Source organism: Cladophialophora carrionii (genome assembly GCF_000365165.1).
Source record: "Cladophialophora carrionii CBS 160.54 unplaced genomic scaffold supercont1.3, whole genome shotgun sequence".
Classification (NCBI taxonomy): domain Eukaryota; kingdom Fungi; phylum Ascomycota; class Eurotiomycetes; order Chaetothyriales; family Herpotrichiellaceae; genus Cladophialophora; species Cladophialophora carrionii.
The window spans coordinates 2,797,982-2,815,137 of NW_008481828.1; the positions used below are offsets into that span (position 1 = coordinate 2,797,982).

The 17,156-nt window shown below is 54.0% G+C and overlaps 6 protein-coding genes across 6 annotated transcripts; 3 read left to right on the top strand and 3 right to left on the bottom strand.

Annotated features, from left to right (window-relative positions):
- Nucleotides 1–745: 745 nt before the first annotated feature.
- On the bottom strand, nucleotides 746–3,736 carry G647_04424 (aconitate hydratase, mitochondrial; the record flags this gene model as incomplete). The annotated part of the gene is made up of 8 exons (XM_008728768.1): nucleotides 746–1,460; nucleotides 1,512–1,964; nucleotides 2,028–2,350; nucleotides 2,464–2,504; nucleotides 2,874–2,891; nucleotides 2,944–2,994; nucleotides 3,048–3,646; nucleotides 3,699–3,736. 8 exons carry the CDS (start codon nucleotides 3,734–3,736, stop codon nucleotides 746–748), a joined length of 2,238 nt encoding a protein of 745 aa, XP_008726990.1.
- A 1,382-nt stretch (nucleotides 3,737–5,118) lies between these two features.
- G647_04425 (uncharacterized protein) lies at nucleotides 5,119–5,592 on the top strand (the record flags this gene model as incomplete). The annotated part of the gene is made up of 3 exons (XM_008728769.1): nucleotides 5,119–5,159; nucleotides 5,211–5,390; nucleotides 5,445–5,592. 3 exons carry the CDS (start codon nucleotides 5,119–5,121, stop codon nucleotides 5,590–5,592), a joined length of 369 nt encoding a protein of 122 aa, XP_008726991.1.
- Nucleotides 5,593–5,797: 205 nt separating this feature from the next.
- Nucleotides 5,798–6,691, bottom strand: G647_04426 (uncharacterized protein; the record flags this gene model as incomplete). Its single annotated transcript, XM_008728770.1, has 1 exon — nucleotides 5,798–6,691. One exon carries the CDS (start codon nucleotides 6,689–6,691, stop codon nucleotides 5,798–5,800), a length of 894 nt encoding a protein of 297 aa, XP_008726992.1.
- Nucleotides 6,692–6,976: 285 nt separating this feature from the next.
- Nucleotides 6,977–9,468, top strand: G647_04427 (uncharacterized protein; the record flags this gene model as incomplete). The annotated part of the gene is made up of 2 exons (XM_008728771.1): nucleotides 6,977–6,999; nucleotides 7,056–9,468. 2 exons carry the CDS (start codon nucleotides 6,977–6,979, stop codon nucleotides 9,466–9,468), a joined length of 2,436 nt encoding a protein of 811 aa, XP_008726993.1.
- Nucleotides 9,469–10,225: 757 nt separating this feature from the next.
- Nucleotides 10,226–13,465, top strand: G647_04428 (uncharacterized protein; the record flags this gene model as incomplete). The annotated part of the gene is made up of 5 exons (XM_008728772.1): nucleotides 10,226–10,293; nucleotides 10,346–10,508; nucleotides 10,567–10,737; nucleotides 10,787–12,638; nucleotides 12,726–13,465. The coding sequence occupies 5 exons, from the start codon at nucleotides 10,226–10,228 to the stop codon at nucleotides 13,463–13,465; spliced, it is 2,994 nt and encodes a 997-aa protein (XP_008726994.1).
- A 1,105-nt stretch (nucleotides 13,466–14,570) lies between these two features.
- On the bottom strand, nucleotides 14,571–16,030 carry G647_04429 (uncharacterized protein; the record flags this gene model as incomplete). The annotated part of the gene is made up of 2 exons (XM_008728773.1): nucleotides 14,571–15,511; nucleotides 15,610–16,030. The coding sequence occupies 2 exons, from the start codon at nucleotides 16,028–16,030 to the stop codon at nucleotides 14,571–14,573; spliced, it is 1,362 nt and encodes a 453-aa protein (XP_008726995.1).
- Nucleotides 16,031–17,156: the final 1,126 nt, after the last annotated feature.

Genomic DNA, 17,156 nt, shown 5'->3' on the forward strand with positions numbered 1-17,156 from the left:
CGATCTGCTTGCTCGAAGTCTCGCATTCAACGGCACTGGTCCTGGAACTGGCCTCGAAAGTAACAGAGGTCGGTGGCGAAAGCCCTCTACCCCCTGGTCGAGAATGGACCGATCGGACGCCGCTCTGAGGTAACTTCTCTTCTGAGACCTAGAGACTCTCGCGCTGGTCAAAAAGATCCGAGTATAATGAACGGCAGCTTATGCGGGGATGCCGACGTCGAACCCTGCGGTATTCCTGGGGAACGTCCTTGGGGGGGAACAAGGCGGAGAATCACGCTTACAGATGAGAAGAACGTGAAGTAGATGCCGGGAATAGATAATCGTGTACATTATATGCGCAGTGATGGAAGATACGGCGCATCCGCAATCGTGCATCCCTCGTCCTCATCCCCGTTCCACACGTCGATCGATAATCCGCCTTCTCTGTGCCGAGGTTGACATGCTCGTGACTAGATGACACAGACTGCTCACGAAGTGGACGAGACTACGTCAAAGCTAGTACAACTTGGAACGACGATATCCCTTGCGCATTGGTATACTCGCTACGGAAAATACATGAACATCGTGCTACCCACCCACCATAGCACACTACCCGACATAATCGACGCGAAACGGCGACCCGCTCGACAGATATCCCCAACATCCGGCTCGGAGGCTATTACGGGTCACCGACGTTTGTGTCGTAGATACTGACTCAGCTGAACTGCACCCTGTACACAAAATTGCATGTTGATTTTCCAGTCCTTTAGTTTCCTTTCTGATTCTTGGCCATCGTGTTCAAAGCGCTACCGTTCTTGAACCATTCGATTTGACCGGCATTGAATGTGTGAGACAACTCGCAGTCCCATGGCTCGCCATCCTTGGGGTGTACCTTCATGATCAAGGGCTTGCCGACTTCCAAGCCAGTGACCAGAAGATCGACCTTGTCGTCGGGATTGATCTTGTCATAATCCTCAGGGTTGGAGAAGGTCAAGGGCAACATGCCTTGCTTCTTTAGGTTGGTCTCGTGGATACGTGCAAAGCTTCGGGTGATGATGGCGATGCCACCGAGATGGCGGGGTTCAAGGGCGGCGTGTTCTCGCGAAGAACCTTCACCGTAATTGTAATCGCCGATGACGACCCATTTGATCCCTTCCTTCTTGTACTGACGCGCAGTAGCAGGCACAGCATCGTACTCACCAGTCTTGAAGTTCTTGACCTTGTTGGCCTCGCCGTTGGCGGCGTTGATGGCACCGATCAACATATTATTGCTGATGTTGTCGAGGTGACCACGATATTTGAGCCAGGGACCAGCCATGGAGATGTGGTCAGTGGTGGTCTTGCCCTTGGTCTTGATGAGGATAGGGAGATCTTGGAAGTCTTTGCCGTCCCAAGGTTCGAATGGCTGGAGAACCTGAAGACGGTCGGAGGTTGGAGAGACCTGCACTTGAACCGACTCACGCTCCTCTGGTGGGGGTTGACTGTTCTGGTATTAGCATAAAACCCTGGTTTGGGAGCTGGGGAACACTCACTAGGTATCCTGACCGGGGTCATATCCGTTCTTCGGTAAGCCGTCACCGGTTGGTGGCTTGAGTTTGAAATCATTTCCGTCCTTGTCCTTCAAGGTATCCGTGAGAGGATTGAAGTTGAGGGTGCCAGCAATGGTCATGGCGACGACCAGGTCTGGAGACGTAACAAACGAATGGGTAGCAGGGTTCGCATCATTTCGGCCAGTGAAATTTCGGTTATATGAGGAGATGATCGAGTTGGGTTCTCCCTTCTTCACGTCCCGACGGTCCCATTGCCCGATGCAGGGACCGCAAGCATTGGCAAGGACAATTCCGCCAAACTCCTCGAAAGTCTTGAGTTGACCGTCGCGTTCGATCGTCGCACGGATTTGTTCTGATCCTGGTGTGACGGTAAAGAGCGACTTGGCCTTGACGCCATGATCCATAGCATCCTGGGCAATTGAGGCTCCGCGAGACCTTGTTTTCAGACTAAGTTAGTATCGTTCGTGGACGAACAAAGGTGCGAATTTTAGCACTCACATGTCTTCATAGGAAGAGTTTGTGCAAGACCCGATGAGGCCAACCTTGAGTTCCTCAGGCCACTTGTTGTCCTTGACTGCCTGCTTGAACTTGGAGATGGGAGTTGCTAGGTCAGGGGTGAAGGGTCCGTTGATGTGCGGCTCGAGCTCTGAAAGATTGATTTCGATGAGCTGGTCGTACTCAGCACCCTCATCCTCATGAAGCTCTGCGGCGTAGCTGCGAGCGAAGTCGCCAATTGCCCCACGTTTGGTAGCGGCTAGGTAGTCGTACATGCGGTCGTTGAAGGGGAACAAACTTGTGGTTGCTCCAATTTCAGCACCCATCTGTGAATATGGTTAGCATGACCAAATGGATGTGGGGGTATGATGTTCTCATGCATTGCAAATAGTGCTGTTGAAACGTCAGTATCGGAGAGTCATATTGAACGAAGTGCAACATACCCCATGCCAGTGCAAGACAAAGTGTTGGTTCCAGGACCTGAGGAGTGACACACGTCAGTATCCAAGCTGGCCAGCAACAAAACAACTCAAATCTGGCGAATGTGCCTGAGAAGCGGCATGGGTTGGAAGCCATCGTGATCGCCGATGCCACGAGAGAATGTGAGGAGGACAGTCCGTCCAGAACGTGGCCAGGCCACTGATCGCAAGTATCAACGATGCCGATGGTGGCATGCGCACAGCGACGGCAGTATTTCCGGGTGTGATTCTGGAGGCATCTTCCCACGGAGTACGACGGTTGCTGCGAGAACTTGCCTGGTCCAGAGACGAACTTGACAGCCGATCCAGAGAAGCAATGATGATCACTCCGGAGATCCACGAAAATCATAAAGGAGCGATTCGTACTCACCATGATATTCAACAATAGCTGCCATATCGTCAGAAGAGTATTCCAGTATAGGCGAGATAAAAATACTCACCTCCAGTGCCACCCTTTACAGTCAAGATGCCTGCCACCTTGAGGATGATATCTGAACCAAAGGTCAGCATAGAACGAGGCGCAACTCCATTGTAGTTTCCTCACCCTTGGGAGCAGTCCAGCCGGACATCTCGCCAGTTAACCTGACACCAATGTACTTAGGTGCTTTCAATTCCCAAGGGAGATTGGCCATGACATCAACAGCATCAGCACCGCCAACACCGATTGCAGCCATACCAAGACCGCCAGCATTTGGCGTGTGTGAGTCTGTTCCGATCATCAGGCCACCCGGGAAAGCGTAGTTTTCGAGAACGATCTGGTGGATAATGCCAGAGCCAGGTCGCCAGAACCCAATGTTATACTTGGCGCAAGCGGAGGACAAGAAATCATACACCTCCTTGTTGATATCCTTCGCTCTGCTCAAATCCTTCTCTCCACCGATCTGAGCCTCGATTAAATGATCGCAGTGGACGGTAGTCGGGGTTGCAACGGAAGGCATGCCAGCGGACATGAATTGAAGAATGGCCATCTGTGCGGTAGCATCTTGACAAGCCACTCGATCGGGTCTGAGTCTCAGATATGACGCCCCCCGTTCGATGTCTTGTCCGTGAGGGTCGTCCAAGTGGGAATAGAGGATTTTCTCGCCGTAGGTCAACGGCCGGTTGAGTCTGCTTCGGACGACGGCGAGGTTTTCCGACATTTTCCTACGCAACATATCAGCAGCGCTCAGCTGTCTCGAAACCATCTTGGACTCACTTGTAGTTGATGTAATGGCCCTTTTCCCAGTTCGTCATCTCGACCTGTATCCGGTTGTCAGGATCGTGCAACATATGGCTCATTCAGGCAAGACTTATTTTTGCTCAAAGGATCATCTGAGACGGTAGCGTATCCCATCCTCGGCATCCGCAGAGCCTGAGCACCGTCGTTAGCTAGCCGTTGGCGCCTCCAGGTCGAGACAGATAGAGGACTGACAGATGAGACATTGGGTCCCTAGCCGTAGATGGCATGTTAGCTCAGACTCAAACAAAGGCAAGGTGTTCCTGCAGAACATGGGTGTTCCAGTAGTTGTCGGGAGTTAACGAACGTGGGCATGCGAGCAAGGTGCTCGGCATGATGCTGGAGCACTTACCAAGCGCGAGCCCAAGCGGCCCAAAGGCCTTGTGGACATCATGATGGCGACAATGCTTGATCAGTAGCAGAAATGCAAAAGGTTCAAGCTCGACGGCGGGATGCACAGCACCTGAGGGAGAGTGGAGAGGTGGTGGAAAGAATTGAAGAGAGAAACTGGTGAAGAGCGGACGGAGATGTGGATGCAAATGGAGGAGTTGTTCGAGCTCCAAGTTCCAGCGCCAATCAGCCTCGGGGGAATGAGCAACCCACGATAAGCTCTTGGACGACGTCAACCACCAACAACGTCAATGGCTGCAGCTCCTCAGCACCGACGCAACGCGCGAGGGAGATCGACTGTGAAGTAATGTCCTTTCGCCCTTTCGTGCCTCTCCAGACCTGATATATTTTTCCGCCGAGACGGCCGTGTGTGAGGTGTTGCGTCGCTGCACATACCTAGGCCAGGGCTCCACCCTTTTCTCCATGCTTCCGAGCAAATGCCTCAAGCCTCGCCATTTTCTTCTGGCCTGCAGACCATTCCACTAGCCAATCACCGCCGAGGCGATTACCTACCTCTGCCATGGCCGCCTGCTGCGCGCAACTGAAGCCGCTACATCCACCAGCTGCAGTGGCAGCCTGGTGAGTGTATTATGTAGCTTGGAATTACTACTACCCACGGATGATGTTTGACTCCATGAAGCTTGGACGAGTGCGACTTGGTTAGGAGGACGCTCTACTCGTCCCAATACGGACTGAGTGCGATGAAGAGAGGGCAACGTCAGGTCCAATCCGAGGCAAAAGACGTCGCGACGCCGTGATTCGCAGGATGTGTCAGACCGACCGTCTCCGCTACTGGGTGACCACTCGGAAAGTCGCGCTCTTGTTGGCGGCTATTCGCAAGGCTGAGGCCCGGCTAAAGCTGCCCAAATGAACCTTTGAGCCACAAGAAAATATCCGCAAATTCATCTGCGCCTTGAAACCCCGCGCATGTTGTCGCCGCCAGGTCCCTTCCGACAGACAATCGAGCCAACCGTACGAGTACTGCCGGAGAAGATCCCGGCACAACAATATGGGCAGCATTCGGCGCATCAAGACGAAGCGTCGTACCCGGTCTGCTTGCACTCTTGCTTCCACAATGGTCCCCCGCTAACTTCCTGACAGCGACCTCGACCAAGTCAAAGCCGACCTGAAGTCTCCCAGACATCTACGCCTTCATCAAAGTACCAAAGCCTCCGAAGATCTACCCGGTCTAGGTGCTTTCTATTGTATCGAGTGTGCCAAGTACTTTTCCGATAGCCATAACCTGAACGAGCATCGGAGGGGAAAGAACCACAAGAGACGGTAATATCAGACTTTGCGGTTCAATAGCCTAGTCCGTCCTGACGCATTTTCTAGGGTGCGCATGCTCAAGGAAGAAGCCCATACTCAGAAGGTGGCAGAGGCCGCCGTGGGTCTGGGCGCAGACGATCGACGAGCTCGGCTCGCACAGACTGATGCTCATGCCCATGTCGGTAACGAGGCCATGAAAGATATTGAACGTTGAGGTCCGGCGCCGACCAATACATATTCGCTTTCCGAATGACTATTCAGCGACCGCTGCGACGGCGATAACCAACAGCGTCGCTTTTCGACGCTAAAGGGAATGAGCCCTTTATTTGGCGACGGTAGACTGCCTTCCGTTGGTATGGAGCGTCATCGACTTCCTCCGAGGAGTTCCATGATCCTTTCGTATGCGTACCACTACTGGCTTATTGGTAAATGCATCGACAGCAGGTGCGATGACGTACCTGAACAGCATTCACGATGAAAGCCCTCAAGCTGCAGATGCCTACACCACGATAGAAACCTCCAATGCCGGAGCTCCGCCATACTTGACGAGCAATAGCCAGTGAAGACTGCTCTCGATGAGCCGCCATCTCGCTCCCAGGTAGGAGTCGCTGGCGTTCGACCGTCCAAGAAGGCTGTGTTTGCAGACGAGTCTTGATGACGTCCAGAGGATAGATGGACACCCAGGTAACAACTCCGGCAATACCTCCACTGATTAGGACGTCGGCAGCAGTAGGAGAGACGAATGGATCGGCTTGTCTTGAGAGAAGCAGGCGCTTGGTCAGCTCGTAGGACCAGAAATACCAACCATATCCGAACGAATCTCTAAATGCAGTGATTGTCCCTCCGTAGTAGAGCCCGCGTATCCCGCCGTGCTTCCAGACATCCTTCAACACATGGTAGGAAGACCCTTGTCCGTCGATAACCAGCTGAGCCCTACATTTTATGAGCTCAGACGGAGCTGAGACCACGAACGTGGCCAGTCCGCCGATTGCCCCAGCGACCCAGATCTTACTCAAGTCCACCCCAGCCAGCTTCGTATAGTCAAATATACCTGGGTCCATCAAACTGAGGGATCGATTGAAAGACAAGAACAAGATCGAGTTTAATGCGCCATAACCAAGGATGGGAGCCGCCGCGCCTCTGAATAATGCTGTGAATCTCTTGACCGCATTCTCAGGCTCCCGGGTCCTGACAGAGACGGCGTCACCTGTATTTGTACTGGCTTGTGCTCTCACTTTCAAGACATCCAGACGATTGCCGATTAGTATCCCAATGGCGCCAGAGAAATAGCTAGCCCAGAAATCGGCCGACATGCTGAGCTAACCTAACCCGCCCCTCGAAGCCACCAGGCGAGACGGCTGTCCCTGCTATATCATCGTTTTTGTGACCTGTCGATAAATCAGTGGACTGAATGTGCTGTACAGAAAACAGAGAGGGCATTTGTGCGCTCATCGGGTTTCCGGCAGTTAAGCACGTCACGTGACTGCGCGTTAGGCCCGTCGCGTTCTGGGACGCGACTGTCATTTCCAACCTGTCGGCTGCTCAATAGCCTTTCAATAACTGATTAATATCTACGACTGCATCTCTGGCGGCTCTGAATGCTGTTTTGTTTCTCGAAAATGTATGCCTAACCATCCCGTATCCGTGCTGGATGTTGATGCTCACTTAGTCTTACAGGATACGCACGAAGTTGATCGCGGTCGACCACGAAAAAGAGAACATTCCGCCTGCGAAAGCTGGCCGCCTCAGCGTCAACTCTCCGGCAGCACTTGACCGACTGATCAAGCCTTTCAGGTGCCCTGGATCAGCCAATGCTCGCAAGTCCAAGGGTGAACCAGCCAGAAAGAGGAGAAAGGTCAACTACGCTGAAGAAAGTGCTGGGAACGATGATACAAGCGGCGGCTTCAGTCTCGACCCGGAGAGTAGGGCTCTCAAGGACCGGTACCCGGTCTTCAAGGTCAAAGACAAGGAGGCCATTTTTCGTTCACGGTTCTTAGTACCGCTGATCAACAAGAATGCCTTTGATCCCTCCAGGCCTGCACCGAGTCTCGGAATGCGGCGAGGTGTAGGCTTTGTCAACAAGCCCTTGCATGACCCGAGCGGGGAGTTTGCTATCGTCTTGTACGATCCAACCATCGACGAAAAGCCGCAGGACAGGTCGGAGGAGAAGAAAGACGAAGATAAGCCGAAGCTCGACACGCCTCTCATGCACAAAAGCCTCGCCGAAATACTGGGCATCAAGAAGCAGGTTGAAGGCGAGAGACCGAAGGTCCCTGTTGTCATTGACCCGAGACTGGCGAAAGTCCTTCGGCCGCATCAAGTCGAAGGCGTCAAGTTCTTATACCGCTGTACCACTGGCCTGGTGGATGAGAAAGCCAAAGGCTGCATTATGGCTGATGAGATGGGTCTTGGAAAGACTCTCCAGTGCATCACTCTCATGTGGACTTTACTCAAGCAATCCCCCGAAGCTGGCAAATCCACCATTCAGAAATGTATCATCGCGTGTCCGGCGAGTCTTGTCAAGAACTGGGCGAATGAGCTTGTCAAATGGCTTGGTGAGGGAGCTATCACTCCATTTGCCATTGACGGCAAGGCAACCAAAGAAGAACTTACTATGCAGCTCAAGCAATGGGCGATGGCCACAGGCCGGGGAATTGCAAGACCAGTTCTGATCGTCTCCTACGAGTCTTTAAGGCTGAACATTGATGAACTCAAAGATGTCAAGCTCGGACTGATGTTATGTGATGAAGGCCACCGGCTGAAGAATGCAGACAGTGAGACATACATGGCTCTGACCGGACTGAATGTCGAACGTCGGGTCATTCTTTCCGGAACACCCATACAGAACGATTTGACCGAGTACTACGCCTTACTGGACTTTGCAAACCCAGGCTACCTAGGCACCAAGGCTGACTTCCGCAAGAAGTTCGAGCTGCCAATCCTTCGTGGTCGTGATGCCGCTGGGTCTGATACCGACAAGCAGAAGGGGAGGGAAGCCAATGCTGAGCTTGGATCCCTTGTCAAGAAGTTCATCATCCGGAGAACGAACGACATTTTGTCAAAGTACTTGCCTGTCAAGTACGAGCACGTCGTCTTTTGCAATCTGGCCCCTTTCCAGAAAGATCTCTACAACCATTTCATCCAGAGCCCTGACATCAAGAGTCTCCTCAGAGGAAAGGGCAGCCAGCCGCTCAAGGCCATTGGCATCCTGAAGAAGCTGTGCAACCATCCGGACCTCTTGGATCTGGAAAAGGATCTTCCTGGCAGCGAAAAGTTTTGGCCGGATGATTACGTGCCCAAGGAGGCCCGAGGTCGAGACCGCGATGTCAAATCATGGCACTCGGGGAAGTTTGCTGTCCTAGAACGTATGCTTGCTCGCATCAGGCAAGATACGAATGACAAGATCGTGCTCATCAGCAACTATACCCAGACTCTGGATGTATTCGAGAAGTTGTGCAGAGCACGGAGCTACGGGTGTCTCCGACTCGACGGTACCATGAATGTCAACAAGCGCCAGAAGCTGGTGGACAAGTTCAACGATCCCAACGGGGAAGAGTTCGTGTTCTTGCTCAGTAGCAAGGCCGGGGGATGCGGTATCAATCTAATCGGGGCCAATCGCCTTGTGCTCTTCGACCCTGACTGGAATCCTGCGGCCGATCAGCAGGCTCTTGCTCGTGTTTGGCGTGACGGTCAGAAGAAGGACTGCTTCGTTTACAGGTTTATGAGTACAGGGACCATCGAAGAGAAGGTCTTCCAACGTCAATCCCACAAGCAGGCACTCTCTTCGACCGTGGTGGATTCAGCAGAAGACGTCGAGCGGCACTTTACCCTCGACTCCCTTCGCGAACTGTTCCAGTTCAAGCCTGACACCACGAGCGACACCCATGACACGTTCAAATGCAAACGCTGCAAACCGGACGGTACTCAAACAATCAAGGCGCCAGCCATGCTCTACGGTGACACGAGCTCCTGGAACCATTTTGTCAACTCTGGAGAGAAGGGTCCCTTGAACAGGATCCAAGATCTGCTGCTGCGACAAGAGACCACGGAAGATGCCGTAAGCGCTGTGTTCCAGTACATCAGTCACTAAAGAAAGGTCACCGACAGGCCACAGGGGTGTATGGTGGTACGGATGAGTTGTCTGCAGAGCCAAGTGTTGTCAGGCAGCATCGATTCGGGCAGTTGTTAGTGGTTGTATGAGACTTCGCAACTGAAGTCATCCATGAATGGTCAGTGAACGATACAAGTGACAGAACTAGAGAAAGAATAATGCTTGACGTGAAGAATATCTATTTGACGAATGTGGTAGTTGAATTGAAATCGTCAATATACTTGGAGCAGCGCAGAACGCAATAAAGTACAAGCTCCTCATACATAGAACCCAGGCCCACGTCTCTAGGCTCTAGACCGCATGGGGTGCCACCTGGGCTTGCCCGAGATCCCCTAGCCTATCGTCTGTGGTGCCCCCTATCACCCAATGCAGAGGCCTCCCCGCAGAGCCTAGAGGGCTGGCACTAGTCGCCTCCCACGTCTCCCACGGCCACCAGATTTGTTGCCTTATGAGGTCAGCGGTGGCGGAAATGGGGAAGGTCCAGTTCAATCAAGCGGCCGCGCCGCGGCCTCCACTCCAAAATTGAGGTGCACAACGACGCGTTCGTTTCCGGTTTCCATCACCACGACAAAAACAATTAGCTTGAATAACTGCCAAAGCCGTTGTCGAATCTTATTTGAATGCCTTTCTCCGCAGAACGCTGAGCCCGCACCTTATTGGACCGCTTTGTCGCTTCACGGATCCTGACAGTCGATAATGATATTGACCACCCGTGTCGTTCAATCGCCAAATCATCATGGATCCAGCAGTCCAGCGATTGCTCACTGACAAGCTCTATGACAAGAGAAAGCAAGGGGCTCTTGAGTATGCTCCCGCCGCCTGCTGCATGTTCGTGGCTATCGCTGATATGATCGAGGCTTGAGCGGTTTATCAGAGAAGCCAGTGCGGCCAAAGAACACGACAAGATCCGGAAGACGATTGAACAACTCTGCCACGACTATGCCTACGCCGTCCACCTGCCACACGCCCGCAATGGTGGACTCATCGGTCTAGCAGCTGCAGCCATCGCCTTGGGATCTGTGAGTCCTACGTCGGAGTGTTGTATAACCCCCAGATCGCTGACAACGTTGCAACCAGGACGAGGTAGCACGCTATCTGGCCGAAATAGTACCTCCAGTCCTGGCCTGCTTCACCGATCAAGATGCCCGCGTGCGCTATTACGCCTGCGAGGCAATGTACAACATCGCCAAAGTCGCAAAGGGAGAGATTTTGGTCTTCTTCAATGACATCTTCGACGCACTATGCAAGGTCGGGCTGACATGGTCCTCGACTTATCGTTGCTAACTTACCATCACAGCTCGCTGCCGACTCAGAACTGTCGGTGAAGAACGGCGCTGAGCTCTTAGACCGCCTGATCAAGGACATTGTCTCAGAGTCCGCGGCCTCTTATGTTTCTGTGTTGAATTTCAACGAGGAGGGCGAACCAGTCGAACCTGACAAGGACAGCACCGATCTTCCCACCACGTTCTCCCTTGCAAGATTCATCCCGCTTCTCGAAGAGCGCATCCACGTCCTCAACCCCTTCACTCGAACCTTTTTGGTTTCCTGGCTTACACTTCTCGATACCATTCCGGACTTGGAACTTGTGCACTATTTACCGGCATTTCTCGGCGGCCTTTTCAAATTCCTCGGCGACCCGAACCGCGACGTCTATGTGGCGACACAAGGATTGCTCGAACGCTTTCTCAGCGAGATTAAGAAGATCGCGAAGGTCAAGAAGGGTATCGCAGAAAGTCGCAGGAGTCGCGCGGGCAAACAAAGGCCGGCCTCGGTTGCAGACAGTACCACTGCAGGTGGTAGTCAATCCAACGAGAATGCCATCGAGGACTCGGAATCGGGCACAGCTCTAGAAGAACCCAATGAACCGGGAGAGAGCGATGGTGACTGGATACCAGGCCAGGATGCCCAAGTGGACCACGCACAAATCCTCGACATCTTGCTCAAATTTGTAGACGTTTCGAACAGCAAGGAATCGGCACCGAATTTACGTCTGGAAGGCCTATCAAGACAGAAAGAAGAAGAGATTGGGATAGTTGCCCTGCGATGGATTGACAGCTTTTTCGAGATCAGTCCTGAAGAGATTCTTCAGTTCGTGCCTCGTCTGCTGTCACGGGTTTTGCCGGCCCTGTCTGCACAATCAGAGCAAGTCCGGACGACGGCCAGCAAGGTCAATAGGTCGCTGATGGATTATATCGTCACCTTTCAGGATCAGGACGATGTTCCTCGGGACGATCAGAGCGCCTCAGCACCCAGCGATCTCACCAGAGCAACCACTCGAGATGGAGAGGGCTCTGACAAGAGGCACTCAGGCGGGACCACCAAAAGTCCACCTTCTCAGGCAGAAGGTAAAAGCGAGATTTCTCTGGAGTCGTCTGCTGAGCAAGAACCGTCCCCCCCAGAGGTTACTCCGAGGTCCACGGCGGCACCGTCGCCGCAACCCATGGCTGATCTAGATTACGCTGCCGCAGTCAATGCTTTGACACTTCAATTCCTGAATGAACACGAGGAGACACGAGAGGCCGCCTTGACATGGTTGATTATGCTGCACCGGAAGGCTCCCAAAAAGGTCCTTGCTTTCAATGACGGGACATTCCCAGCTTTGCTCAAAACGCTCTCTGACCCTGCTGAAGCCGTTGTCACTCGAGATCTTCAGCTCCTCTCCCAGATTTCCAAGCACAGTGAGGACGGCTACTTCACTTCCTTTATGGTGGCTCTGCTTCAGCTATTCGCGACGGACCGTAAATTGCTGGAGATCCGAGGCAACCTGATTATTCGTCAGCTATGCATCAATCTACAGCCCGAGCGGATATACAGAACGCTAGCGGATTGCATTGAAAAAGACGAAGACATTGAGTTTGCGAGCATAATGGTTCAAAATCTCAATAACAACCTGATTACTGCACCTGAATTGGCCGAGCTACGAAAACGACTCCGGAACCCAGACAGCAGAGAAGGACAGATGTTCTTCGTGGCTCTCTTCCGCGCCTGGTGCCACAATGCTGTCGCCACGTTCTCCTTGTGTCTTCTGGCACAGGCATACGAACAGGCGTACAATCTGTTGCAGATATTCGCGGATCTGGAAATGACCGTCAACATGCTCATACAAATCGACAAGTTGGTGCAGCTCCTCGAAAGTCCTGTCTTCACATGTAAGTTCCACTCTGCTCACGAGAACCTGCGCCTTGCTTCTGCTCGTCAGGATCTTAGACACGAGGCGGGGGCTGACAAGATGGTAGACCTGCGCTTACAACTCCTTGAACCCGACCGGTATCCCTACCTCTACAAGTGTCTCTACGGCCTGCTCATGCTACTCCCCCAATCTTCTGCCTTTGGGGCGCTGAAGAACCGTCTGAACAGCGTGTCAGCCATCGGCCTGTTACATACTCCACCTTCAGCGCCGACCCCGAGACCGTCGGTGGTCGGCGGCATGTCTGCTTCGTCCCTGCCTGCAACAACCACTGGTGCCCTGAACAGCACAGTGACCTCACGGCTCCGAACCCGCGATGCTGCTTCGGCCACAGCGAACGACCTGAAGTGGCCGGAACTTCTCGAAAAATTCAAACAGACTCAAGAGCGCGCAAGACGAAGAAATGAGAGGCTCCTCCGTGGAGACGTTGATCCCGAGACGCCTGCCTCGGCAGCTGTAGACAATGGAGGGCGAACTAGTCGTGCCAGCCTTCGTTCTGCCGGAGCCGGAGAAGGAGAAGTTTTGCGTGCAGGGAATAGATTGCAAAGTGGCCTTGGAAGGTCCCTGGCGCCCGGCACGGGATCAAGTCTCATCAAGGCCGGCAGTGGCATGACCGTGGGCGGATCCGGTGGAACAGGTGGTGCTGGCCCGCTTGCAAAGACGGTCGCGGGCACAGAGGATAGATCTGGTCCGCACAAGAGGGGCCATAGCCTTGCGGGCTTTGGCAAGTTTGCGAGTGGGATTGCCAGGGCTGGAGGGGGTCGGGATCGGGACAACAAGAAGAAGTAGGCGAACAGAGTGCCAACCAGCAAGCTGCAAGCTGCAAGTTGTTTCACGCCGGGGTTTTAGTGGTTTGTCATGAATTGGGTCAAGCTAGCGTTGGCGTCCTATGTATATCCTGGGCCGGTCAGGGTCGAAGGGGGGTAGGACCGGTATTTTGGGTGGTCTGATTCATAAGGCATAGCATCGCATCCAATGTACACATGTTCGGGAAACCAACACTCGAGTAGTCCGTACTGTGTATCTATTCTAAACTGGTGTGGTGTGGTGTGGATACTGTATGATGCACGCTAGATTCTACAGTATGTCCACGATGGTCGCGAGCAGGCTGTATGTAAGGAATCAGTCGAGTCGAGTAGGCAGTAGGCAATCATTCGAGTCGACCCTCTCAGCGCGGCACGGCTTCTACGCAAGTATACTCAAGGGGACTCAAAGGGCGGCCAGCAGAATTTTTACGTACCTAGGTAGTTACGGAGAGTATACTGTATTGGGGGGGATATATAACAAGAGACTTACTTCCGCGCTTGTGGCCTCGGCCCTCGTTCTGTGATAAGCATACTCGGACAGATCTCGACTCGAGATGAAGTCTCCTCATTTCAGCCACTCACATGGTGTCATTGATTGGTACGACGATGTTCATCGTGATGCATAAGGTACCTTAGGAGAGGGGGATCACACACACACACACACACACACACACACACACACACACACACACACACACACACACACACACACACACACACACACACACACACACAGTGGGAAAAGTAGATATATACATACGACCAGGAGGGCAAGGGCATGCCATGTATGCGCTTGAGATGGACCTGAACGTACTCCGTACGTCTACCGCCAACGCCATGAGCTCTACAGGATCGGGCACAGACGTGAATCCCATTCGAGACTGGCATGGTATGGCGGGGCATTCGATGACGCTGATCTCGTGTGCCGCACATACCCTCGAGGCGAGAAAGAGGCGCGTGGTCAAGGACGTCAACCACGGGTACCTTTTGCAATAGTCCTACTTCGTAGCACTCACCCGCAAAGCCTGAGGGACTACTCACCAGAGGGGCAATGCTCACTACGCTCCACAGAACGAGACTGCTGACCTTCATAGTATATGATTCTGCGTGAGAAACTCCACCAACCCAGCACCCACGCCCTCGGGACTGGGTTTCGCGGCGCAGACGTCCGCGTCAAAGCCATATGTCGCCTTGAGATGGTCTCGCGTCGTGGGCCCGATCGTTACGACTATATACCGTCGGTGTTGAGATTCTGATCGGGCTGAGTCCTTTGAAGTCGGATCGTCAGACTGTTCGCCCGTCCACCGCCGGCTCGCGAGGGGCGTCAAGTTCTTCTCCTCGTCAATGAACCCCAATGCGCGAAGCATCGATTCACAGCCCTGCGGACTGAACACCACTACCACGACTGGAAGGGATACATTTCGCCCTGCAGCGTCGAAGAAGGAGGACAACCTGTCGCGCAGGTCCTCTTCCACGGACTCCACGACCGCGGTGGCATACACCTCGAGTTCGTCGACCGGGATCCGCTCCGCCGGCGGCAGTCTGCCGTCCTTGTCCGTCAGCGTGTTGGGGATGATGTCCCTTCTTTGCTCGCCCACGAGGAAGAGGAGCGGTTTCTTCCTGAGCCGCGCGTCATCCTTGTCGACGCGTTGCCCGCGCGTGGATCCCAACAGCGGCGTGAACGGTAATCGCGGCGCCTCGTAAAAGGTGTACACTCTCTGCGAGTGTAACGTGTTGTAGTGTGCGAGGATGTATTGGGCCAGCTTGTCCCCGTTGCCGGTATGTTCGCCGAAGACGGCGGGCCGGAGACGCGCGAACTGCGACGACGGCACGGTGGCGGCCGACTCGGCAATCAGGGTGTTGAGGGCTCGTGAGGTGGCCGGGCCGACCGTGTAGAGCGGGAACGTAAAGTCATCGTCGATGAGAGGGCGGGTGGCATCGGCGTCTGTATCTGTATCTGTACCTGCGCCGGTGCCTGTCTCTTTGCTGTCCCGGGCCCCAGTGTCATCATCGGCTACGCTTGTAGTGCCTATCGAGAGAAAACACCAATTGGCCAAGTCAGTTCTCTTCTCCTCCCGTGCACAGGACCGTATGGAAAGTAGAGGTCAAGGGGGGAACAGACCATACCACTGCCTGTTGTGTCTTGGGTTGAAGCAGCATTGGTCTGCGGTGGCCGTGTTTTTGTCCCTGTCGGTGTGTCTGTCTCTGTCTGTGTCTCTCCCTCGACCCTCTTGACGACATCCGCCCACGCCTCGACGGCCCGCTGACTGGTGAAGATCATCCCCCCATACTGCTCACTCAATCGCCCCTCGCTCAACAGTTTCACCAGCCTCGCCGAGTTCTCGCTGTTGGGCCGGTGCTCGAGCACGGGGACAAACTCGGGCAGGAAGACGAGAGGGGACGCTTCGGCGCCGTTGTTTGTAGCGTTGCCGCCGCCGCGGCGGCCGCGGAAGTCGGAAAAGTACTCCTCATACGCGTCGTGTGGTTGGGATCTCGTCTTGAGCAGGAGGACGGGGATGGTGGTTGATGACGGTGGAGGGGTCGCCATGGTCAGGTCCGCAGGTCCGCAGTTCCGCAGTACGCACTACGGAGTACTCGTACGCGGTACGCGGTGGGCGGTAGGCGAGGCGGAAGTTCGCGGGCCGGGGGATTGAATGAAACGCAAATGCAATGCAATGCGGAGAAGAGGTCAAGGAGAAGCGAGGATAGGGCACCAACGATGGAGTACGGAGTACAGTCACTGACTCGCGGCCGTGCTAGGGGCTTTGGAGCCGGCAAGACGTCGGGCCTCTATCTACGTACGAGTAGCGGAGTCACCAGGAGGCTCGAAGACCTGAGCTGCTGGTTGGACTCATTTCTGAGCTAAAAGCGCAAAGTCACGGTGGTTATCGGTTCTAGATTTCCAGTGGTGGGTGAGTGGGTGCCAATTCAAAACACGTCGAGCGTCGGGTAGTCATTTCCGCTGGCCCAGCCCGCTCACCTCGCAGGATACGAAGCCGACTGGCGGGCTAGCTACTGTTACTGTTACTGTGGACTGTGTATACGAAGTAGGGAGTACGGAGTATGGGATCCACCAATGTTGAGACAGGTTGCAGGCCCCTGATATAGGCGACGCGAGTAACTGATTGTGGTAGGTCTGGACACTCCACCATGTCTCTGGCCTGAAGAAGAGGTGAAGAAGATGTAGAGAAGTAGAGAAATAGTGAAATCAATGATGCAGCTGCGCAGGGCTGGACCAGCAACACTACCTAGTATGGAGCACTCGTACCCGTACGTACTGTCATGCGATGTACTAGTGGTAACTCGTAGTGTGGGGAGCAAACCCTCGTGACAGTCGACGAAGCTCCCTGTTGACCCTGGATGGGGGAACGCAACATCCCAAGAAGAGAAGCTGATCAGACGAGCAACTAACAGTAGTCGTGCACGGCTAGTCGAACTATTGCCATGCCATTTCCGCGTCCGCGCTGGGACCGCTTGGCTTTGCCCATAAGGAGCATACACGAAGCAGTTCGTCCCACAGTGAAAGGACTGAGAATGTCAGGAGATTTCGCGCTTCGTAAGCGGCCTGTTGACGGCACGCTCATGTCGTTGCCGCACAGAATTCGCCAAGGACGAGAGCTTTGCGGAATTCTTGAGCACCGCGTGAGCAGTTTCAGGACACCCGTGACAATCCG